Raw genomic sequence first — 25,194 nt, 5'->3', positions numbered from 1 at the left:
CGGCGTTCAATAGTAAGGGGATAGGAGTGCCAAGAGTGGCTCAGATTTGTGTAGAAGACCGTACTCCGTAATATTTCCGATTATAGAGGTGGGACACATTCTGATCGAAAGCTGGAGTACCGATACCGCCGCTCGCAGCGTTGGTTTCGTCCGTTGCATCGGAAAATTGTAGTAGGATTCACCTGAGTTCTATACGCGAAACGCCGTGACTCAGGATCTACCGGGTTTCTAGCAGTTTGAGCAGTTCAGTGACGGTCTACGTACCCGTAATTCGTCTGTTCTTTCTCGACGGCTACAGTGGAGTAATCATGGTTACGATATCTGAAACACGGGTAGATGAACTCGTGCAGAGTGTCACCCTGCACGTACCTCGCAAATTGTTATTTAATGGTTACATATTGCCGTTTGTCGTCCTACAAGCCGTGTGGATTTACAGTTGGATTTTTATTTATGGTATCGACGAATATTACGATGCTGGTTTGGTGGGCATTGCGGCTATCGGATTGTTACAGATTTTCGTCTGCCTATGTTGTCAGTGGTCAGTCCACGTGCAAAGTTTTCTAAACTGCAGCTTTGTAAGTTTTTTTCATCGTTACCCCTACTCTCGCCTTAGTAATTGTCACTCTTGTCATTCCTAATTAACTATTTATGTTTAAATCGAGCAATATGTTTTCCTTACGCGGCAGCCATGTCAATTTATTCTTCTGCTACGATGGCGGGAGTTTCGTATTTCTTATGTCATGCTTTCACTACGTTTCCAAAAAATAAAAGGTATAAATACCGATATACCGTTAACTAATCTTCAACAACACCAGCGGTCTTTTATCCATTAAGCTCCTCTTTCTATACATCTATAATTATTCATATTATTCGTAGACAAACGATCCTTACAAAGCTAAAGTAGCCAAAGTTGTTCCGACACCGAATAACGGAAGTTCAGAGCTTGTTGTACTACATCACAGCAGTAGTCAAGAGCCATGGTTCATTTTCCAAAAGACTAAGTACTCATGGGATCCAGATAAGAAGATATTCAAGGGTTTAGAGTTTCCTGTTGCGAATGCTATTCAGCATTATAATAGTTGGAAGGGCTATCAGGATGCAGAGGAAGTTACAGCCGCCGAAGAAAAATATGGTAGAAACAAGTAAGAACGTATTTGGATTTATTATCTGATACATTTGTATCCTTACATAGCACAATTAAATATAATCAAATGATTCTTTTAGTCTCGATATGGTTGTACCTGAATTTAGGGAGCTTTTTAAGGAGCGTGCCATTGCTCCGTTCTTTGTGTTTCAAGTATTCTGCGTTGCACTGTGGTGCCTTGACAAATATTGGTATTACAGCATATTCACTCTAATTATGCTTATCATGTTTGAGTGCACGTTGGTTCAGCAGCAACTTAGAAACATGGCAGAAATTCGTAAAATGGGTAATAAGCCATACATGATAATGGTAAGCTTTCAAGCATGATTATTTTCATAATAGTTGATATGTTTCATAAAATTAACACGTTAAAAATAAACTTCAAGCTTTTCATTTTCATCGTAATACAATGGATTTTTCAACAAAATTTGGTGTAGGTATACAGGAACAGAAGGTGGCGAACTATATTTACTGATCAACTGGTTCCTGGCGATATTGTTTCCATTACACGATCACAGAATGACAATCTAGTTCCATGCGACATGCTTTTATTGAGAGGTCCTTGCATTGTTGACGAGAGCATGTTGACTGGTAATAGGAATTCAAGTTTTGATTCAAATTCTTTAATTCCAATTTGTGCATTATTAACTCCAGTAATGAAACGCAGGAGAGTCAGTACCACAAATGAAAGAACCTGTCGAGGGACTTGAAGGGAACAGAGATTTGAACATCGATGGGGATAGTAAACTACATGTTTTGTTCGGTGGCACCAAAGTGGTCCAGCATACGTCCCCTGGGAAAAGTACAACAGGCCTTAGAGGCATGTTGAATAATTAGCAGGACTTGCCTAATAATATTAAAGTACCTCATTGACACACTTTATCTTCTTTTTCCTACTTTAACAGCAACCGACAATGGCTGTGTGGCCTATGTTTTGCGAACTGGCTTTTCAACGTCACAGGGAAAACTATTAAGGACCATTCTCTTTGGAGTGAAACGAGTAACGGCGAACAACTTGGAGACATTTGGCTTTATTTTATTTCTATTGATCTTCGCAGTTGCAGCTGCTGCATATGTTTGGATTAAAGGTACTAACATATTATCAAATATCATTCACAGTTATTCTATCGAATCTTTATTGTTTTGATCCAATCGTTTATAAGCAAAATATATTCTTCACTTAAAATCGATTTCAGGAAGTGAAGATCCGACAAGAAATAAGTACAAATTGTTTCTCGAGTGTACTCTCATTCTCACATCGGTTGTGCCACCAGAATTGCCAATAGAATTGTCCCTGGCAGTCAACACATCACTACTGGCCTTATCTAAACTAGGTGGGTCACAATTAACAAATAATAATAATAGTAATAATAAAAAACCATGTTGAAAAAAAAGGACGTAAAGAATTTTCACTATTAAATATTGGTGTAGAAACTTCAAGTTTTTTGAACCCATTTCAATGTGTGTACATATATTACACACCATACCTACAATTTTGCTATTTGTTTAGGAGTCTACTGTACGGAGCCTTTCAGAATTCCATTTGCTGGAAAGGTAGAAATTTGCTGTTTTGACAAAACTGGAACTTTAACGAGTGACGATTTGGTTGTAGAAGGAATTGCAGGAATGAAGTAAGTCATCTACGAACTTTTACCGTTAAACAACCTCATTAAAATCGTTAATAAATTATTTTAGTGGGAAGTCTGATGTAATACCTTTATCTAAGTGTCCTGCAGAGAGTGTACAAGTATTGGCAACTTGCCATTCCTTGGTTCAATTGGATGATGGAATAGTCGGAGATCCTCTTGAGAAAGCTACTCTGTCTGCAGTAGATTGGAATCTTACAAAAGGTACATATCTTGGTTTTCTCGAGGAAGTATTTATGTACTTTTAATTATAACTTTTCATATTGCTGTATATCATTCATACCATTCATGTTATTCATCTTTCAGGCGATGTTGTTATCACAAAGAAGGGAAAAAACCCAGGATTGAAAATTTTCCAAAGGCACCATTTTTCCTCCGCGTTGAAGAGAATGTCAGTTGTAGCTGGTTACATAACTCCTGGTTCTACAGAGCCGCATTATATCGTAACTGTTAAAGGAGCACCAGAGACACTTAAATCAATGGTAATTGTTAATAGATGTAATACATTAGTAGCCAAATTTGGTATCACGACCAAATAGTCAGAGAATTCATAAATAACCATTTTTATTCCAGTTCTCATCAACACCAGAAAATTATGACTCTACTTATTTATCATTATCTCGACGTGGCGCACGGGTCCTCGCACTAGGTCATCGCACTCTTCCATTCCCGCTGTCTGCTCAGGAACTAAGAGACATGACTCGGGACCAGTTGGAGTCAGAATTAACGTTTGCCGGATTTGTGATAATTAGCTGCCCACTAAAGACTGATTCAAAAGCTGTTATAAAAGAGATCATAAATGCATCTCATTCGGTATGATTTTTATTTTCATATTTGATTGCTGATTCGAGTATTTGCAGTTCATAACAAATTGTCAAATTATGTTTTTCAGGTAGTTATGATAACAGGTGACAATCCACTAACTGCTTGCCATGTTGGCCGAGAATTACATTTTACAAAAAAGACTGCAACATTGATATTAACACAAACTTCTAGCGGGTGGATATGGGAAAGTGTGGATCAGACGAAAAACTTGCAACTAAATTCGAAAGATGATGGCAAGAAGGGCAAAGAGCTTTGGAAAGATTATTCACTATGTATTACTGGCGAGGTAAGGCTGAATTTTGCTAAATTTATTCTATTCATTAATTAATGACGCGACTGTATTAATAGTCTTTATTATTCTTCTACAGGGTTTGACGTTTCTAAAAGAAAATTACAAAGATTTACTGTATCAACTACTACCGCATATAGCAATATTTGCACGGTTTGCTCCAAAGCAGAAGGAATTCGTTATAACTGCTTTGCAAGAATTGGGGTACACGACACTGATGTGTGGCGATGGAACAAATGATGTGGGGGCTCTGAAACACGCTCAAGTCGGTAGGTTATTCAAATGCACGTCACATGAAATGACTTTCCAAATAGTTTTAGAAGACATTGTATATGTACCTCCAAAGTTTTCGTTTACCCCATCATTTCATTTTTTCCTAGGCGTTGCCATCATTTCAAATGCACCGGAGAGACTTCCGGTTGAAAAACGAGAAAGCCCTGCCCCTCCTAGCGTGGTTAATGGTCCAAGAACCAATTCCAGACACGCGAATAATACACAGGCAAAGATTCAGAAAATCCTTAAGGAATTAGAGGAACAAGATCAATCGCAATTAGTGAAATTGGGGGACGCATCTATAGCTGCTCCTTTCACCAGTAAACTGTCATCCATTCAGTGCAGTACGGATCTCATTTTATACTAGATGACGTTGTGTTTGACTTTGTCGATATCTCTCTACCGTATATGTTGTATTTTGTGTTCCAGTTTGCCACGTGATAAAGCAGGGTCGTTGCACCTTAGTCACAACACTGCAAATGTTCAAAATTCTTGCTTTGAACGCTCTTGTTCTTGCTTACAGTCAGTCGGTTCTGTATTTAGATGGAATTAAATTCAGTGATGCTCAAGCTACTCTGCAAGGACTATTAGCAGCCTCATGTTTCTTATTCATCTCAAGATCAAAACCACTCAAGACATTGTCCAAGCAAAGGCCGTTGCCCAATATTTTTAATTTATACACAATTTTAACGGTGCTACTTCAATTTGCAGTTCACTTTATCTGCCTCATTTTCCTAGTCCGAGAAGCTGCCATTCGTTCACCTAGGTAAGATATATTCGATTCTACTTAAAATTATCTTGCTTGAATCATTAAACTGTTGAATGAATTCGTATCTTAATTTGATCACTGGTTGGACTTATATTTTTTTAGAAACGATACCTTAGCTACACTACTTGCCCCGAATGATGACACGGGCATATCGTCGTCATCAAGTGAGGATGACGAAGATGGTGAGCCTTTCCAAGCGGATTTAGTCAACAGTACTGTCTATATAATATCTATGGCACTCCAGATATCTACTTTCGCCATAAACTATAGAGTAAGTAGCAAATTTGAAATACCAGGGTAATTCATGAAAGATTGTCTAATGCTTTTATTGCAAACTTAATTTCCACACTTTTTGGCTGTTTGAATGAAAATGAAGGATTATCAGAAAACTTGGAGATTCAGGAACACAACAATGCTTGACTGACTCAAATTTATTTGTGTTTATAATAATCGGTATCAGCAAGATCAGGGCAGTATTTCTTTAAAATAGATCAATGTTACAGCCAGATCCTTTCACCAATGTATCAGGTGAAGAAATTCTGTTGCCTCTACAATTCCTAATTGATCTAATCAATTTTTTTCAGGGACATCCATACATGGAGAGCCTCTCCGAGAATAAAGCTCTCTTGTACAGCGTGGTCGGTAGTTCCTTGTGTATCCTAGGTTTGGCATGCGGGTTCTTGCCTGAAATATCAGCTCAATTCGAAATTGTTGATTTTCCAGAAGACGTGAGTATACTTACACCGATTCTAGTAGTGAATGTAAAATATACGAAACTAAGAAAATAATGACGAAATTTTGATACTTGGAACGTTGTCAATTATGTGTAGTACAATATTTTTATTCTCTTGCAGTTTCGGTTAATTCTGGTGCAAGTATTGTTTGCTGATTTTCTATTCGCGTACATTGTCGATAGAGTATGCCGGTGGCTGTTTGGCGAAGGAAAATACCAGAAGCTATGATCTACTGGCAGTTAATTAAGTACTTTATCCATATAGTTGATTTTCAAAAATATTCTAATAAATCAACAGCCTTATTCTGCGGCTGGATAGTGTTACAGTTGAATCAATGCTCTGGCAAAAATATTCTATCTAGTTTCACGGAGGAACCTGTTTGGAACAAATTTTTTATTAAAATTTCAACTTTACGTATTTTATTTACGTATAGTTGCATTCTGAACCGTTACCATCTACCCTAAACATTATTAGTAGCGCAAAATATTTACACCGAATTGTGCTCTCATGACCTCATGACCTCATTGAAACTTTTCTAAGATATTTTCATAATTCGGATATTTTTTCAACTTGGCACATGTAATTAAGCAGATAAATTTAAGATTACGAAGAGTGTAACCTGTGATCTCGGTAAGATTTTTAAAAAATTTATAAACGAGTCCACAAACATGAAATGCAAAGCAGACCACTATTCGATTTGTGATTGCTCAACGTACAGAAACCGTACAGTTATAAAACACGGCTATTTTATGCATAGTCTTATTGGTGTTAAAAGTAGACGATAAAAATGACTCACAACTCGTATGAGTATAAGACAGCCTTTTGGAACGCAGAGTAAGGCTGCGTATAGGAAAATATTGATCGTGTTACCGTGTAACGCGACATCTAAATGAATATATTCTTATAATTACAGGATTTTGTCGAGCAATTCGTACATAGCACACTATTCTACAAAATTTTTCTAAGTGTCAATTAGTTCGAAAGACATCCTGTATCTACATGTGAGTAGGTCATATAAGTATATGTATATATTAGGTATTTGCATATGCGTACGCAAAGAGAGATACATATAAACCTATCTAAGTTTGCGTATGTATGCATATTTATTAGATCGATTACTCGAGGAAACTACCCGTTCTTTACGAGTCTGTGCGACGTAATTTTTCACCAAAAAATGTATAAAAGTAATAAAAAACAGTAGCCCGCTATATGCTTAAACATGTTTTGCATTTACCCATATGCGACACGTCTTGTGATCAAAATCAAAATTGAGATTGTAAAATTTGGATCGTTACTAATGAAATTTAAACACATTCCGCGCGTGGAACTCGTGGCGGGTTATTTTTTTCTATCCTTGGGAGTAATCGATCGAGGTAATAAAAGCGTCTTAGGCCATTAATGTTTTAAGAGTGATAAATTTGCAGAGACTTACGGTTGAGAGCAAAACTGAGCCGCGTAGCTTATACACAACCAGATTCATTTCGTTTTCACTGCTATTTACTTTAGAGAACTGCTGTTCATTCTGCCACGTGGTCAGTTTTATGCTCAGTATTACGATAATGTAAATCGATCGAGATTCATGAATTTCAATTTCAGATGTCATACTTTGACGAATTACTTGAATGCCTGATTCGTGAAAAATAGTTAACAAAATGGGTGACAAATCAAATTGTAGGTTTTGCGAGATTTCTGCACGTTAATTTATCCAAAATTTTCGTTTTCTTTTCTATAAATTCCTGATCGATTTATATCACCGTAATTTATTATAATACAGACAGTTCGTTTTGTAGGATGTAAGTTTTCAAGCGTCCGTAAATTGGGGACAGATTTTATACACATGCATACAAGTACACTACGTTAAGGCAAATGTGATTTTGAATTGAAGGTGAGACGTGTAGTGTTGTACTATAATCTTATATAGCAGTACCAACAATATTATCAATAAATACTGAACATCATTCCTTTATCAAAATGACACCTGGCGCTTGACTAATCACTGACGTATCCTCTGAGCTGCCCTATCAAACCGCCCTATCCCTTAAAAACTTGCGAATAGACTTGAAAAATGAGCCATTATGCAGAAAGCAATATTCCCGAATCTTAAATAACGGGCACTTGCTTGTTAAGAGAGTCCAAATTTGAAGGCCGATTTTAATTACGGTTGTTAAGAAACTAGATTATTACGAACGCGCGATTGATTGCGAATATGTAACTTGCAGCAATTTTGTACAATATATCATAAGCGGATAGCTGTAATCTAGATTATAAATGACCTACCGACAGGGTAATTTGTCGTTGTTATACCCGGCTTTTATTAGTTCGTGCTTAATTACACTGTTATGTTGGGATTTAACTCCGCGAACCGATACGTTCGTCTTATGTATGTATGTTAATTTTTTTGCACGTTCAAATAGAATTTTATCAATAGAAATTTTCTATCAGATTGCATTTTTTTTTAATTAGGTCTGAATTCTACTGTATATTTCAGCAATGTTCTTCCGGTTTACGAGGACAAAAGAAATCGATTTTGTGAGACAGTATTATTATAGAGCTTGTTCACCACTTGCATAAACAGTCGTAATAACCTTTGAACAATGCATATGTTACGAGAAAAAGAATTAAGAAAATGAATTTTTTCATTCGATACATCAATCCACAATGATATTTTTGCTCCTACCTTGACGTGGAAGAAGGCCTCTACACAGCTCGGCAAACAAAATCGCGTATAATATTATACCGTGGTTACGTAAACCTGCGACCAGCTGCTTTTCCCGCAGACGTTCGTAACAAATGAGGATAGATGATTAGACGGGATTTCGTCTATCGAGTGCGCCTAGTAATCGACTCTTTAATTGCGCAGACAAAGTTTCGAATGTTGATTGGCGAGTAAATTAATTTGCCGCCAGGCACAGACGGACTTTGCGCTTGTAGGCATTTAGACCGCGGCGAAATTCTCCGCGTACTTCTTTGCGTCGCTGAATTCGCAATCCGGAGCTTGACCGCTGCGAGGCTGGATGTCTCGCCTTCCGTTGCCAATTACGTTTAGACCTCACACCTATCACCATTCCGGCTTGTAATACAAACTATCGATAATTATAACAATTGTTACCGCCGCAGGAACGCGCCCGCCTCCCCCGTTCACTAGCACTTTGTGATACAGAAGATACATACGCCGGGAAGATAAAAGCTCCTCGGATTTGCTCAAAAGCCATTAATTCGATTATTCGAAAAGGTACGCATATAATATACACAAAACACGATATTTTTGCTGCATCGTGTTTGCATTTCAACTTAAAAGCGGAAACAGTTTTATGTCATAGTTATATTGCGATGTGCTTAAAGTATTCGATGATCGTTTTGAATCTTGGTATATTTTTTTCCTATACGTTCAAAGTCATGTGAAAATATTTTGTGCACAGTCCGGTGTAATACATACCTAAGAGTGTTCTATCGCATGGTTTACGTGGTTTACATAGATAATTTTAATTACGGGTTTTGCGGTAGCTGTGATCGCCTGCAGTCAGCAAGTCGAACGACGTATTGCCGCTGACCCGATGAATTGAAATTACGCAATGCTTGCAGGGCTAAATTATTTCGAGCCGTTCGCTGTGCCGAGTCATAGTGATGAGACCGTGAACCTAAACTAGTCTCAATGTCGCCAATGTCACGGACGTTGGCACTTTTACCAGTTTTAAATCCGACGATACGCGTGTATGAATTTCGAAACAAGCATCCATCGATCGACGTCATGCCAAGATTTATTTACACGTGCAACTGTATGTATTACCGTTATAAAAGAACAAAAATCGGCTCTCGTATTTTCGGGGAAGCCTGTAGATTACCTTCCAAAAGTCGCTATGATCAATTCGAATTACAGATTACCGCGAGATAAACCTGAAACTAGAGATTGATACAGGCGTAAAATTCCGGCCGAATAATTGGTCAAAATTTGTTTTGTCGTTTTCTCGCTTGGTTTTTTTTTGAAACTCTCTTGAATTTCCATATTCTTAGATGCCGGCCGATCGTTGGTACCTTCATTGGAGTGACTGGATCGTCTTCATCGCAATGCTGTGCGCCTCTGCAACGGCAGGACTTTGGCATTACTTCAGAAGTAAGAAGTACAACACGGAGGAATATCTCCTGGGTGGACACCACATGGGTCTTCTTCCCGTATCGTCTTCCTTGATCGCCAGGTAAGCGATTTCTGGAGAAATTTAATTTGGATTGATTACCAAATCGGCGAAGAAATCACAATCTATGCGACCGATGTGCGCGAATTTTAATCCGCAATGCAACTCGTACGTAGCTTTATTTCAGGTATTACGATACTTGGAACGCCGGCTGAAGTATACAATTTTGGAACTCAGTACTGGGTGACGATATTCAGCATATTTTTTACGGGAATTACCGTTGCGAAAGTGTATCTTCCCGTATTCTTCGTTCTTAGGCTAAACTCTGCATACGAGGTTGTATTTCTTTAACCTTTTATTTAGCCATCAGTTTGGCATATAATTCTGAAGCCTAATTAACTTCTACAAAAACTTTCAGTATCTCGAGATCAGATTCAGCAGAGAAGTTCGTATTCTAATATCTCTCATCTTCGTCGTTGACGCGGTAAGACGTTCCAGCATTTGTCGTATTATGTATTATAGATTCGAACTTGAAATAATTTTGTATACATGTATGCATTACATTTTTTCGTATGATATATATTTCAGGTCCTGTACCAGTCCATTGTGGTATACGTTCCATCTTTGGCGTTGAATCAAGGTATTTTATACCAATTCTCATACATAAAAGTGGTTTTTGTTTCGGTCGATTTTTTATTTTATTTTTTTATGATATACAATAAGTCTACATATTTTAGTATATTATTATGTACCGTGTTTGTTTCAGTCAGTGGTATCAACGTTCATCTAATAGGAAGCGTGGTATGCGCGGTATGCGTCTTCTACACTGTGTTGGTAGGTTTGCATACTATGTCTATATCATGTTCACTGCAGAGACACTGATTGAGACATTGATCTGCGATGGGTACTATCTGCAATATGTAGAGTAATCTCACAGCTAAGACTAGGCTCCACAGCCTAAATTGGGATATCAAATTTGACATAATTAGAGCAGAATTCGCTTACAGTCATGTAGTTAAACTATATAAGAACTGCTGTTAAAATATTTTGATATGCAAAGATTTTGGAGATTTCAGTTTTTCATTCTCAATTCTTCGATTTTCGAATTTAGAACGGTATAATATTTTCTAACAGTTGAATCTTGCAGAGATGTTTCTAAATTCGTCAGATATATCGATGGGTCCTGTGGAAGCAGACGTATTTCGCCACGCAATTTAAGAACATACGTATTTCGTCGGCCAGCTGGAACGGACGTGTCACGAAAGATGCTACAGTAAGTGTAAACAAAGGTCTTGTAGAGTCGACAGAGATACGTCCGTTCTAGACGGCTTATCGAAATACGTATGATTCCATGGGTCCCGTCGATAAAACGCTAATTTAATTACGGTAATATGTGTGATTAATTGCACCATAATATGCTTAGGGTTTTTCTATGTCTAGAAGAATGTTTAAAATCGGGAAACATAAGGGAAAAACCGGGGAATTTTATATGAAACCAGAAAATATTCGTTATCGTTAGCGAACATGACAACTTTCTGTAATCTGGAAAATCAGAAAAATTCAAAGAATTTTAAACAGGTATATTGAATGAGGACAAATTGTAGTAACTTTATATCTGTGCTGAAATGGCGTTGCGGGTTTGAAATCTTGAAAAGCTTTCATATTCTGCAGGGAGGACTGAGGGCCGTGGTTTGGACCGACACAATCCAAGTCGCGGTGATGGTAGCCGCAGTAATAGTGGTGACCTTGCTCGGAACCTACCAGGTCGGAGGACCGTCCGAAGTTTGGAAACGGGCTGTCGAAGCGAAGAGGATCGAGTTCTTAAAGTTGGTATAATACGTGTAAGGGTATCGCAGACTAAAAAAAAATAACACTGCTTTCCCCTCCGTTTCTCTTTATATCCAGCCTCGATCCGTCTCCCTATACGCGACACACATTATGGACGGTATCAATAGGCTCCTGGCTATACAGCACGGCTTACATATCCGTAAATCAGACGATGGTTCAGCGGTACCGAACCCTGCCGACCATGAAGACTGCTAAAATGTGAGTGGTGGAGACGTGTTTGTGGAAAAAATCTGTTCGTTTGATTGCTAACTTTCTTACAGACGTAAATTCAAAAAATTATTCTTGATTCTCATCGCGAAAAGGTTGGATCCGTGATAACTTGCACCGAATCTAAATCACGATAAACGGTGCTCTCCAGTTGTTACGTAGTCCAACAATTTGAACATCGTTGTGTATTTGAAAGCATGTTTCACATCACCCTTTCTTTTTATTTCTGATCACTTCATCGCGATAGTTTTTTAGGGCTATTTGCGTGTTCACTTGCGGGGTCATCAGTTTCATCTCAATTTGTTGTTGGTGCGGTTTGGTACTGTTGGCCTGGTGGTCGCCACCAAGATGCGATCCGAGAGCATCAGGTCTCGTTTTTGCCGACGATCAAATGCTGCCAGCCTACGTGATGGAAATCGCTGGTCATCTCCATGGTATTCCAGGATTGTTTGTCGCCGGTATCTTCGGAGCAGCGTTGAGGTAATAAGTCTAATCAATTGTGTTTTGAATTTTCACTCTATAAAGCAGTGCGCGGTACCTTATACCTGTTGAATTGTATGCCGCAGCACTTTATCCGTGGGTATAAATTCCACTTCGGTTGTTCTGCTCGAGGATTTCGTCAAGGGATGCTTCAGGCTGAAGCCCAGCGATAGGTGTTCCACTATATTCGCAAAAAGTGTTGCTATTCTTCTCGGAATAACTGCTTTGGGATTCATATTCCTAGTCGAACGTCTCGGCGGTGTCCTCGCGGTATGTAAATCTATAATCTCAACTCATTATTCTTACTTGTGTGACTATACAATTAATGTGATTTCATAGCTACATCTACAACTTAATCATTGCTTCACAGGTAACTGGAAGTCTGGCTGCGATCGCAGCGGGCACGTCCTTCGGAGTATTTACCCTTGGGATGCTATTTCCTTGGGCAAATTCAAAGGTGAGTCCGCGAATACATTGCATACATTTTCACCGAAGCAAGACTATTCATGAGATTTAAGATGAGCGTATACTCCATTCTCATAAAATACTGCAGGGTGCATTTGTAGGTGCGATTGTAGGATTCACCATCGCAGCTTGGGCCAGTCTGGGCGCCAATGCTGCAACCGGCGCTGGTCAGCTTCGTCCCAAAAAACTACCGGTCAACTTGTCGCAGTGTCCAGCAAACGTGACCGAAAATTTTCTCGAATTATTCGAACATCAGGGGTGAGTATCTCTTTTCTGTGACTCAGAACTGATTTCGCTGTACATGTAAAGCCTGTAGTCTGTGCAAAATTTCTGTTCATTTCTCAGAGTATCGAGCATGTAATAAGCTGAACGGTAAACCTTCTTTTGCAAATCCCGATCACGTAGAAGTCGGACGCAAACGACAACAAATGAAATTGATTTCTTCTGTTTTCAGAGAGGAAGACGTTTTTCCGCTATACAGATTATCTTATCACTTGATAGCCGGTCTAGGAGCTATAGTGGTTATCGTTGTCGGCAATCTAGTGACTTTGTGCACGGGTCCAAGGAATCCACGATCAGTAGACAGGGATATGCTATCGCCGGTAATTCACAGGTAATTGTGAGAGCATGTCTTCAAATCTTCCGAACACATTTGTTGGTCGCTTATTTTACTGTTACTTTTCAAGTTCAACGGCGTGCGATTCAATTCCAGGTGGCTTCCTAAACAGGAACTAGGACAGGATCTTGGAAAGTGGAGGCAACCGGTTCAGGACGCGGTTCCTCACGATGCTGCGAATGATTTTCTTCTTGGCGACTTGAATAGGGTCGACAAACCTTCGGTTATAGTTACGACAAATCCGGTAAGTTGAAGAAAATCCATCTTTAATCCATTTTACAGCAGTGTGATGGTAAATGTTGTAACAAATTTTAAAAGACGAAGATTCATCTAAATGACGAAGGTTCTGACTGAGCAAGGCTACACGAAGAAAGGTAAAGAACAGGAGATTTTAAAAATTACCTGTTTCATAAATTAAATTGCAAAGATCAGATTAGATAAAATGACAATCGGTCGTTTTAAACGTTGAAATGGAAAAACAGCATAAAAGTTGGAAGCAAAGAATTTTTCCAAGGTTTATTACTTCTATATTGATGTGTGTTGATCTTGTGTGTTACAGAACGACGCTCATCTGCAATAAACCGTTTGTACAACGTGACTGCACCATGATGCGTTGTGTAAAGAATAACTGCCAGAGGACAAAATTGAATCATTTCATTAATGTCACGGAAAAGCATTCAATTGAAATCGAAAACTGCCATTTGTGTCATTGCATACGTATTCATATAAGGTTTTTTATTCGTTACTGAACACCAGCCATATGCGAATCCTGGGACGATACGATCTAAACTACCACGAATCTCTAACCAGTTCCACATTGGCATATCGCTGGTGTTCGACAACGTATGAATGACCTTGTACGTATAATACCTGAATACTGTATGGAAATTATAATTACGTTGTTTTCGTTTTGATCGATATTCATGTCAGTGGCAAAGTTCTTCGACAATAATTGTAATTTGCTTGCATGGCGGAGGGACCAGTATTTTCTAGGGTGTGAAGTTTATCCTATTCGGGTTTTTCCATTTACAAACATCTATAGAGGTATGTAGGTAAGAAACTCTGTTTTACAATTAAAGTGAAAAATTTATTCATGAAGTCTGTTCTATAATTTTTTTGGTATCAATAATAATATGCTGCATTTTTAAATTCCATCCTGTTACGTGTAAGTATAATACGTAATTTGCTGTGGGTAAATTTCGCAGAAGCCAGAACCCTGCAGGATTGTAAGACACGTTAACACGACTATGGCGGATGAAATTGCGAAGGTGTGCGCGTGTTGAATGTTGAGCTTTGACCGACCGCAGTCACGACAGCAAAATTGAATTTATGGCGTAGGTAAACGGCGACGGTTCGCTATTTGCACCCGCTTAATAAGGATATTTGACGCTCAGAGCTTTCGCTTAACAAGCTGAGCTCATATCCCGGCGTGTCCCACGTGGCTTACTACCAGGTATACACCCAACCCACTCAGGCTTGAAAATCGAACAAACTCAGTTACCGAACCGTCGATGCGCGCTGTTCTATTCCTCCGGACGATCTCCGGGTCGACGGACTCTAGCTCAAACTTCATGGATCCGGAGGCTGCTTCTCTGATGCTTTTTTTAAACTTATATTTTATTTTCGGATGATTTTTTTGCTAAACTAAGGCTCTTAGGTAAACTAAATAGGTCTTAGGTATGTGGATCAGAATTCTGTAATATTCTCTGGAAAATTCGACGAACTCGATATTTTACAAGCCTTTCAACAATCTTCTTAGATTTAAATTGCAATTAGACATTACTGTATACGATGTTGCATTTACGTGATCAGAAATTATTGTTCTGATTGTTGTCAAATATTATCTGGTTATATTACGGTTTTAGAAATAATCCTGTAGCACATTCAGTCCGCTACAATTGTAACATTAAGAAACCAAGTTGAAACTATAATATCATTACTTCGGACAAATCCGGAATAGCGTAGGAAATTTTTACTCGTACGTTAAAACACGTTCTTTTTCCAGCTGGAAAATGACACTTAGAACATGTTGAACTCGGATATTATAGGAAAGACACTGTGCAGACACACTTCACATACAGGGATAATCATTTCGACAAACAGGCGTGCTGTATTTCTGGTTCATATCTGTGTGTATATTCTCGCAAAAGATATTCCGTAGGCAGCTGCAAGGTGGTACAATTACAACGTCTTATTCTAATATATCTGTGCGAAACTTCGTACCCGCGGATACTTGCGTTATTATTACTAACACTGCAATTCAGCGGTCAAATTCGCTGGGCGTATATTCATAGGTGCCCGCTGTATCCTTTATGCCATCTCGCAGAATAATTTCAATCCCTTTTCTACTATCTACACCATCCTAAAGACACACTTAACACGGCACACGTGGTGTAAGGGCAACGTTTAATTGGAAGATCGAGTCTGTGGCGTAGCGATGATTGCCTACTTTGAATATTTGCGGGAGCAAAGACGCACGGCGAGATATGCCGTAAACCTTATAAACGTGTCGTCTACGTACACCCTGCATATAGAAATTATGGATAAGCCCAGGCGCGGCAACGCCAGGAGCTAAGATAACCTCAGGTTTAAACTCAACCCTTAAATCCTTGTTTACCGAAGGGGATACATGCTGCATTTCGGTAGGTACGGATCTCGAATCTATGACTCCCACGAAGCTACGAGCCACCCATTGCCTCTGCACCGTGTCTTATTCCATGGTAATGATAAACAAATATCATGCATACACAATTGCGTGGATATGCATACACACGGTGCCTGTATGTAAGTTGTATGCATGACGAACGCTTCTCGCTTAAGATCCTTATCTTACCCTTACATCTCCTTCGCCGGCATATAATACATACGGGCAAATTGCGGTTTAGACGCGTGAATCTGCAGTCGTTTTCGATCGAACCTTGATTGTACCCGTTTCGAGAATTTTCTCAATCGAATTCAATCTTAGTTTCCGAATTCCTAAAGCCGTTCGAACGGTGATATCCTCAAGATGGAATTGACGAAATTTGGGTAGGCGACGTGTATTTATACAAAGTGTACAACGCGGGGTCTCGCAGGAAACCTCTCTGAGCAAAAGGCGTCTTTGCTACCCCGCAATCAGTCAGGCGTACAGAAGAGGAGACCGGGGAACGCAAGGATCTCAAACATTGACGGCGACAGACTAACGGAATAACTAATTTATCAATTTTTCGCTCGAGTTAGCTTCGATTCCGCACGAGACTATTTGCAATCTCGTGCAAATACCGTCCTTCCTGGGTGTGGGTGACTCACAATCAGTACATGAATATCATGCCCAATTCTGTGTGTTTTTGTACAACTACACTTTGCCTGTGATACTGTTATTTTCTCAGGGACCTTGCGCCGAATTAATTGGACCGCGACCCACCGCGTCATAATTTCACATTGCAAATATCTGTTACAATCAAGTCTACAGTAGCCGTTTTTCAATACTGTTTCAATATACTAATTGTATCATTCAAAATACGTGTCCAGTCCTTTTCTAATCATTTATATTAATTACAATTTTATTATTACTAGGTACATCAGGCGCCCTTATTCAGCATAATAACCAAGTCAGGCTGATGCGATATTAAGGTGAAAAAACAAATGATCAACTGGAATCAATTTGTTTAAGAGAAATTTAATTTCTCCCGTTGTATAATAAAACTGCAGCAATTGTCGAATAAGCCTGGTAAAAGAAGCCTTACAATGCCGAAACGGAAGTGTTATCATCAATTTGTTAATAGCCGTATAATTAGATTTGATTTAGCCACATCTCCATACCGCGGACTTATATGTCGTACACGGTCGAGCGATGTGATATTTCACATTTAACGAGATTGAACGGGACGCGGCGGCGCACCAGCTGTCATCCGGGACGGAATGGTGCGGGCGACAGGTAAGACACTAAACGTAATGAATCACTACAGTATCCGAGAGGAGTGATGCATCTTAATTACGTCCCGAGGCGCAATAATAATTATCTAATTAAGCATTGTTTACCGACCAGCCTCTGTTATACCCTGACTTCCTGCACGTTAGCGATCTCAACGCGTGTGTGTATAGAAGGCAGGAACCTCTACAGGTATGCGAGATGAGAGATACAACGCACACTTCGTCGCACTTTACCCCTAATGGTTTGATTACAGGTATACATGTGCGGTAGAAACCCTGGGTAAATTGAATTTTCTATTAGGTAATCATGAAGGAAAATAGTCTGCGCAGTCAAGCTAATTATACCACAAGACTGTTCATCTTCGTTAAATATGAACGCAAATTAACGAAATTCCCTTAAATGCTGAAGATGCGATGAATTTCTGAATCCATGCGACAAAAGCGTCGTTTCACATTATCGTATGTATACCTATACATATTATCGTCTCACGAAGTCTTCCGATTACATTAGTATAGTATGTATATTGCGCATATTTTCATTCGGCCCAAGATCGTCGATTGTCTTCGAGACACGAACGACGCCATCTTGTCAGTCTTTACAGTCCTGATTTTGTCGCGGCTGTGTCGACCCGTGTCGGCGCGTTTCTATCGCGGTCGGTGATGTTTTCGGGCTAAATGTGCGTGAAGTATGAGTCAATCTATTTTCTTGTACAATGTAGACATACAGTTTCAGAGTGAATTAGGTGCAGTCGTCGGACGATTGGATTAACGTGCGATTGCCGGTCGCAACTTCGTAACGGCTTTGCTTTCATCGTCTCGAAGTTAGTAACGTTATCGTAACGATTCATGCTGGGGAACAACCGTTATTTTGCAATTTGAGAATTTTTTGAAAGTCAGTAAACCCACTGATCTCTAACAGAGGTCAGTGAGTAAGCCATAATAAAACAAACACACGCATGGTTTGAAACCTTTGTTTTTTCATGTTGAAGTTAGTAACGATATCGTAACGATGCTGGGTAAAAACCGTTGTTTCGCTATTTTGCAATTGTCTGGAATTCGATAATCCCACTGATGTCTGTATAGAGGTCAGTGAGTAAACCATAATAAAACAAAACACATCATGTTTCGAAATCTTGGTTCGTTTAGTTCCCCAATGTTTCGTTGCGTTACTAACTTCACCTTGTTTACTTTCGTCGTTTGTTTTTTCGCCGAGCTTGACTCCACAAATATCATTATAGAACCAGGAAGTGTTATTGTCGCTGCAGTTTCTATCGAAGCGGTGTGCCTATGTTTTTAAATTCGCGACAAGTTCCGTCTGTTTCCGAATTCCCCGAAACAAACCCTTTGAAGTGTGTTATAAAGTTATTGTCCGAATGTAGATCCGGAAGGCGTGCGTGGATACATTGCGAGAAGTAAGTTAGTGGAGCAGGAATGATTGTGTACACAGTGATTGATCATCGTTAAAAGGCATAGCAATCGTATCGCTTTTCAAAACCAGCTGCACACCGATCGCTACTTCGTATCTATCGCTCAAAGGTAAGCAAAATCGCTGCTGATCTATTTACTTCTAGCTCCATAACGTATACGGAAAGTTGTACCATTTCTTGTTGATTTTGCTTCTACTTATAAATCTGAAGGGTTCGATCCTCGGAATAATCAAGTTTTCTCGAAACCCCAAATTGTTTATTCGTTTACTTCTCTGCAATCAGTTGATTCGTTCCTCTATGTATTACACTCATTACTCAGGCATGTAGGCGTTACTCACTTCTCGCGTCGTGTTTATATATTTTTTACGAAGCTAAATAGTATAAGTTCTAACTTCGATCCAGCTGAATTTTGTTCGCAGATTAATTTTAGTTTTGAATAATCTACACTGATTCGGCATCGTTTCACGCGTGCGTAATCCGTGACATTTGCTGCACCAACACAGCCAAGTCGTTGTGTTGATCTAACCCAACCTGATGTAATACTAATACTACGCTGCTGGAAGGAGATGCCGTTTCTCACTGACAAGAATTAAACCTTACAGAATTATACAATCGGGAAAGCGTTGAACAGAATTAATCCTCGGCGCAGCTCGTTGAATGCAGATTCGCCACCTCACCTCTTGGCTTGCTTAGACTTTAGAGGGAAAATAAATATTTACTCGAAATCGCGCTTTACTGGGGCCCACAAGTTGATCTTGAATCGCGGTGTTGGAGATTGAATCTTAATTCCTACCGTGAAATCCGCATTTGGGCGTTGATATTGGATAATTCAGAGATAGCAGAGAGAATTAGGATATACCATGACGTCATTTACAATCAGATATTGTAAAGTAACATCGTTTGTCATGTTGTCGGTAACCGTGGTTTTTTTTTTTTTACTTCAAATTCGCATTTCTGAGGTTACTTTGTTCGGGGTCATTTTCATCAAATTGATTCGAATTTCAATAACTGATCTGGCCACATTCTTCAAGTATGTATTTCTCGTGTTTTATCCGATTTTACTCGGTTTTGATTAGCCCTGAGTGACTTAACGACTCTCATAATTTTTGACAAATTAGCGTGGCGTGACTTTGCTCGATTGCGAGAGTATGAAAAGCATAGTCGCGAGGAGCGAGGAGTTAGACAATGGTGTGAAACGACAATTCAGAGTTTTATCAAGTTAGTTTGATAAACTAACAATAAGAGTGGAGGTATTAATCAGAGCCTAGACTGGTACTGCTGTTACGGTGCTGCGCACAGTGTCTTCAGCCACAGGCGTGGCTAGCTCGGTCATAACTCGGGGAGGATGAATGCTCTCTGAAGGAAGGAAATGGTTATAAATATCCGTAGGGCAAGACATTCGTCGCTGCCAGGGTTAAACTCAGCAGCAGGTACTTTGCGACTTTACCTCCGCGCTCTAATTTGCATATACAAAGGTGGCAGAGAGACTCCAAAGTGAGAGAGAAGGATATACCAGGATTGCGATACGGGAAGTGTAGGAGTGTACCTAATGCAGCTGGTGTTGCGAAAAAAAACGAATGATTTTAGGCTGACCGTCAGCCATAGCTCGAATTTCTCGTTTTCACACTGCAGGTTCCAAGTTCACGGAACAAAAAAATGTCAATATCCGCCTCGAATACCGAACTATAAATTGAAATTCGTTATTCACGATCGAAACGCCCTTGGATACCATATTACGTGAGAATATTACGATTTTTCATTTGTAAATTTGCAAAAAAGCACTAAATGGATCGCAGCTAAAATCTGATTAGTTCTAAGTTTGGAAAAGACACGTGGAATGAGACGAAGATCATTGAAATCCGGACACTCGTTCTCGAGACATCGTTAGATAAGAAAATTGATCGCATACATAGGTACATACATTATATACACACACAGACGTCGATCCGAAAATGGTTGGAGGTGATTCCGTAGATATCGAAACGTAAAATCATCCTCGGGGTGATTACAACAGCTTCCTTTTTTCTCTGAAAACGGAGAAACGGAAAGTTAAAAAATGATCGATACGAACACGATAATGAAGAAGAAAATGAGTGAAATCAACAGGCATAAAAACACAAACGACAATGTGGCTTATCAATTAAATTATCGGGGGTGATTCTTTTCGCACCCTTCGAGACAGCAGGTATATACGAATATACAGCGGAACGCCCAATTTTAGCGAGGGTAACAAACCAGACCAATTAACAATCAATCAAGCGTGTCTCTCTCGCCTCATTGAAACGGCGTCAAACATTGTATTTGTGTAATTGTCCATTTATTCCCGTCGGCCGGGCGTCACCTGACAAATTGCGTTCGACGCCGTGTGCGTGCATATGTTCCCACGTTACCTACCTAATATACCTAATACTTGCGTACCCACGTGGCTGTGTGGACGAATTCCGACGGTGTACATGGACCTGCATATCCGCGGTCGGTCCACCGCGTTTCACAATAATTTTCCTCGTCAGTTGTGACAGCCAATCTCCCCGGCTATTATATTAATTAGCAGGACTCCCATGGCGTTCTGCCTATGGGATTCGGGAATTCCACCCGTTTCTTTTTCTATTTTACAATCGATTCTCTTCTATGCACATACAGCGGTAATATCCTCAACCGTTTGCCACGCAGGTTAATAACACCTCGGGATATTTTACTGTCAAGTTTTTCGTTTATTCTGTCATTTTCAGTTGGTGCAGGCTGCTCGGAACTGCCTTATTTTCAAGAATCCGTTAGCGATAAATGAACAGGCTTTGATAAACCGTATTTTTACGAAATTTTTTCATCAACTCATCGGATACAGTCTCGATTTTGCTCTTTGTGTCTGTGTATTATTGATGAAAACGTTGATTTTTTTTTTTTGAGAAATCAGAGAACGTTCGCACAATTCAAAATTGTGATTCACTTCGCATGTATTCGTGAAATTTGAAAAGTCTACTCCCCCCTCCACACCCCTCTCTTCCTCGACACCCAGCGTAGTTCAGTATCGTTTTCTCCACAGTATTTTCGGAAGTTGTACATATCTTGAACTTCCAGGAGCTGCGAAGAACTTTCCGCATCAATTACGCGTGGAAGCCTGCGAGTATTCAAGACAAGAGAGAAAACTCGTCTCCTCCTCGTGTTTCATTCGGGGTACAAGTAGCTGACGTTATCGGTCAGTTCGAACTGGAATTTTGAAATTTTGAAAAATGTCGGAAAGGCAGAGTATTTGCCGTTTTATTTTTTTTTGCGTGTGATTATACTTTGAATTCTCTTACAATTAGATTTTCTAACGTTGGCGTGAGATCCGCCTCGTCGTCGGATCGGTACAAAACACCATGAGCTAAAAATGTATTGCGTTTAGGTTGGCAGATAGTCTATTGTCGTGTATGCAAATTGTAGTATGATTACGAGACGTTAACTGACCGTCGCGGCTGGTATACACCGACCTAATACCGACGGCGTGAGGAAAACTCATTGCCTGCAGTCCTCGAGCCACGTCGCCGTACGTGTATAAGCCCGTTGACTTAATTTCATTGCACGGTTAATTAATAATTAAGTGTGCCAACGAAATTTGATAATTTTCCAACGTTTGTTATTATTCCAGCCGTTTGACCCGCGGCAACCGACGCCTTAACCCGTCCGAAATAATTTGAATATGCAAAGCAAGTTTCCATCCTTTTCGCAACTTTCTCCCTTTCCACTTGTGCTGCTCCGTCCGTACAAATACACCTCAATTCTAGCACGCAAAAAGCTTCACGCATCATACGGGAAAACCTCGAAATGTTGTACGAAAATTTTTGAACGATGATTAAACGATGTGTAACGATTCGAGAAATTAAAGGAAAAAAGAAAAAAAGAAAAGCGACAACACTTTTCACCGATCTGTGTGTAAATTATAACGTATAAAATTTGAAATCCTGAATTGAATTTTATGGCTGTCGAATGCTACGGGATCGAGTGTGAATAATAAATAATTTTTATCAACAAAGTGGAATCGGCCCGTTGAGAATTCGGAGAGTATTGTAGGTGTAAACTAGGCATCTTCCTTATTTTCGCAAGCTAGAATTTGACACGGGAAAGACTTGCCAACCATACGAGCATCGTGCATTTTTCATTTGGGAATGAGCGACGTTCAGGGAGGCATGTGCATCTGTCAGCCCATAACGGATAAGCTTACGGGTAATGGGATGTAGGCATATCATGTACATACGGTTGGTGCTTTTCTCGTCGAGACTACTTTTTTATTGCCTCTATAATCTTTTCCCTGTCGGTTCTTCTTGATCGCGGTGGTGTCACGTGACCGGTAAAGAGTGTTTTTTTTACGAGAATCCAACCCATTTTTACGTGAACCATCGATTCGATTCAAAACTTTTTAGCGATGTGATCCTTTCGATGTTAGGAAATGCACTCCGACTAGCTAAGATCGATAAATTATTATCGTATGGATTAATAATCGAGTAATTTGAAAAATGTAACCTTCAAACCTGTCTCGTGGCGAAATGTTTCCGATATTAGCACGATCGCTTCACGAGAAATTTCAAAACGATCCAAAATTGTACGAAAAAATGAGATGGATTCTCGTGAAAATTCTTTGAATCGTTCACATGACACTACGCTCAAAACACCTTATCATAATATAAGAACGAGTTTTTTTAATTCAAGCGGTATTGTACTTAATTTGTGGCCCCTGCCTGAAAACTAAGTGGTACAGGCTGCTCTCCACATATAATACGTAACTTTACGTAAGGGAAATGGGCTTGCTAATTTTTTTCTCTCTTGTCTTGAAACGGCGGCGGCGGCAAAGGGGCGAGGGGGAAGCGATCTCTGCGGGAGAATCGAGAGAATTTCAGAGTCCGCGGGATGAAATGAAATTTTCACAGCACTCCCCTCGGAGTGCTTAGATGACCCAACGTCAAACTTGGACTACCCTGCAGTATAAGCAACGTAAGCATACATATATGCATGCACGGGTGTACGTATGCATGTAGAAAGTATTCTCTGGCCAGCGCACACTGGAATGAATTCCGCACGAACCTCTATGGTTATACCTCCTTGTATGTTACCTACATACGTAAATGCAGCCGAGTAAATATAAAACGAACAATTGAATTAGGTAGTTTACGAATTAACCCCACGGTCCGCTGTAGGTATACGTATGGTCTTTATAATCTTGCCTCGCCTTCGTCCGCATACCCATTTTTATTTTTTTTTATCATAAATGAACCGTTGACCGTGTAAACAAAGTGCAATCAGCTCTTAACGGATGAAAAGAAGAACTTGACGAGGGGTATATAGGCTTCCACTTTCAGTTCACGGGGATTCGCTCATTGTTCCCGACGATTATCACTCTAATTTTACAACACATTGGTACGCCTTGTACCTATATGGCCAATTATTTCGTGAAAACGATGCCGAGAAAGTGGAAGAAGACTTTGAGGTAAAAAATCGTGGGCTTAAAAACAGCTGAGATCTCGCGTCTAGGTCTTTTTAGTTCTTTTTAGGATTGGGTATTGAATTTGTTTTATTTCAATTTTCAAACTCTTATTTGCGATTAGTTTTCTGATCGCTTTGTACATTTGATTATGTATGTATGCAGTGTATAAAATGTATATAATGTATTAATAGTTTGATCATCTTAGAATTTATTTTGTCCAAGATATATATTTAATACACGCCTGGTATATAATAGATTATATTCCTTCCTGTTTTTATCTTCTATCTTTTAGGGCTAATTCATTTAATTCTGTTAGCACCGTTTGCCCTCTCCTGCAAAGTGAGTTGAAGTCGTTAATTGATAATTAAATTAATTACTAAATAAATTGCAATTACACTAATGGACTAAGCGCAGAGCTACGTGAGAATGCGAAAGAAAGGTAGAAAGAGAGAAAGAGCTGACTGGGAGAGAGATTCCTATGCGTGTAAATGTATCCGTACATATTGATGCAAATGCCAACTCTTTGTTGAATACTTTGCCAACTTTTACGAATGCAGCTTTAAATTAGTTTTAATTCTCCCCGTAGTAGTGTTCTTGGTGCGATGTGTGACTCGGTAAATTTCACATGGCATTTTTATTCACTCGGTGGTGATTGTTCATAGTGTTACGAATCATTGTTGATTTTCTTTTTCCAATTTTCACACTTTGTCAGGAGTGAACATAACGTTCGTCTAGTTAGTAATATGAATATCCTTTAAATTTTTTCTGCTGAAACTAATTGCTTGATATCAAATGCCTAAAGCAAAATCGTAACATCTGGTAAAAAGTAACCTTATGAATTTGCGTTTAAATTAAATTATAAATGGTACTACATCAGTTTTTGTGGTAGTTTTGAACAAACGAAATTTTTTTAGTTGTTACAGTTTGATTTTCGGCGTGCGGTATGTAAATATAAATCTTGTAGAAATGATATC

At 39.3% G+C, this 25,194-nt stretch overlaps 3 protein-coding genes across 9 annotated transcripts in view; all 3 read left to right on the top strand.

Moving 5' to 3' along the window:
- Nucleotides 1–63: 63 nt before the first annotated feature.
- On the top strand, nt 64–7,655 carry LOC124298368 (endoplasmic reticulum transmembrane helix translocase). Of its 2 annotated transcripts, XM_046750264.1 has the most exons (19): nt 64–575; nt 877–1,142; nt 1,225–1,453; nt 1,582–1,735; nt 1,812–1,964; nt 2,050–2,232; nt 2,341–2,478; nt 2,655–2,775; nt 2,840–2,994; nt 3,097–3,272; nt 3,364–3,603; nt 3,683–3,901; nt 3,984–4,173; nt 4,285–4,521; nt 4,607–4,943; nt 5,049–5,217; nt 5,531–5,674; nt 5,801–5,927; nt 6,594–7,655. In XM_046750264.1, exons 1-18 carry the CDS (start codon nt 309–311, stop codon nt 5,906–5,908), a joined length of 3,486 nt encoding a protein of 1,161 aa, XP_046606220.1. In that variant the 5' UTR covers nt 64–308; the 3' UTR covers nt 5,909–5,927; nt 6,594–7,655. The 2 variants fall into 2 exon arrangements, with proteins under 2 accessions (XP_046606220.1, XP_046606219.1); XM_046750263.1 differs by having other exon boundaries at nt 65–575; nt 5,801–7,655.
- Nucleotides 7,656–8,437: 782 nt separating this feature from the next.
- Nucleotides 8,438–14,524, top strand: LOC124298371 (sodium-coupled monocarboxylate transporter 2-like). Of its 4 annotated transcripts, none has more exons than XM_046750269.1 (15): nt 8,438–8,516; nt 9,692–9,873; nt 9,987–10,146; nt 10,229–10,294; nt 10,399–10,450; nt 10,577–10,644; nt 11,482–11,636; nt 11,716–11,856; nt 12,121–12,345; nt 12,432–12,615; nt 12,716–12,802; nt 12,899–13,068; nt 13,265–13,423; nt 13,523–13,670; nt 13,986–14,524. In XM_046750269.1, the coding sequence occupies exons 1-15, from the start codon at nt 8,481–8,483 to the stop codon at nt 14,004–14,006; spliced, it is 1,854 nt and encodes a 617-aa protein (XP_046606225.1). In that variant the 5' UTR covers nt 8,438–8,480; the 3' UTR covers nt 14,007–14,524. The 4 variants fall into 4 exon arrangements, with proteins under 4 accessions (XP_046606225.1, XP_046606227.1, XP_046606226.1 ...); XM_046750271.1 differs by lacking the exon at nt 8,438–8,516 and adding an exon at nt 8,590–8,607; XM_046750270.1 differs by lacking the exon at nt 8,438–8,516 and adding an exon at nt 8,623–8,912.
- Nucleotides 14,525–17,923: 3,399 nt separating this feature from the next.
- LOC124298375 (LIM/homeobox protein Lhx9-like) overlaps nt 17,924–25,194 on the top strand; it is a 194,756-nt gene continuing 187,485 nt past the window's right edge. For all 3 annotated transcript variants that reach the window (XM_046750276.1, XM_046750275.1, XM_046750274.1), the window contains exons 1-2: nt 17,924–18,159; nt 18,577–18,874. The gene's annotated coding sequence lies outside the window, so the exon portion shown is untranslated. The remainder of the gene's footprint in view (nt 18,160–18,576; nt 18,875–25,194) is intronic.

The sequence above is a fragment of the Neodiprion virginianus genome, chromosome 2, assembly GCF_021901495.1.
Source record: "Neodiprion virginianus isolate iyNeoVirg1 chromosome 2, iyNeoVirg1.1, whole genome shotgun sequence".
NCBI classification, from domain to species: Eukaryota; Metazoa; Arthropoda; class Insecta; order Hymenoptera; family Diprionidae; genus Neodiprion; species Neodiprion virginianus.
This window is presented reverse-complemented; position numbering and strand designations above follow the sequence as displayed.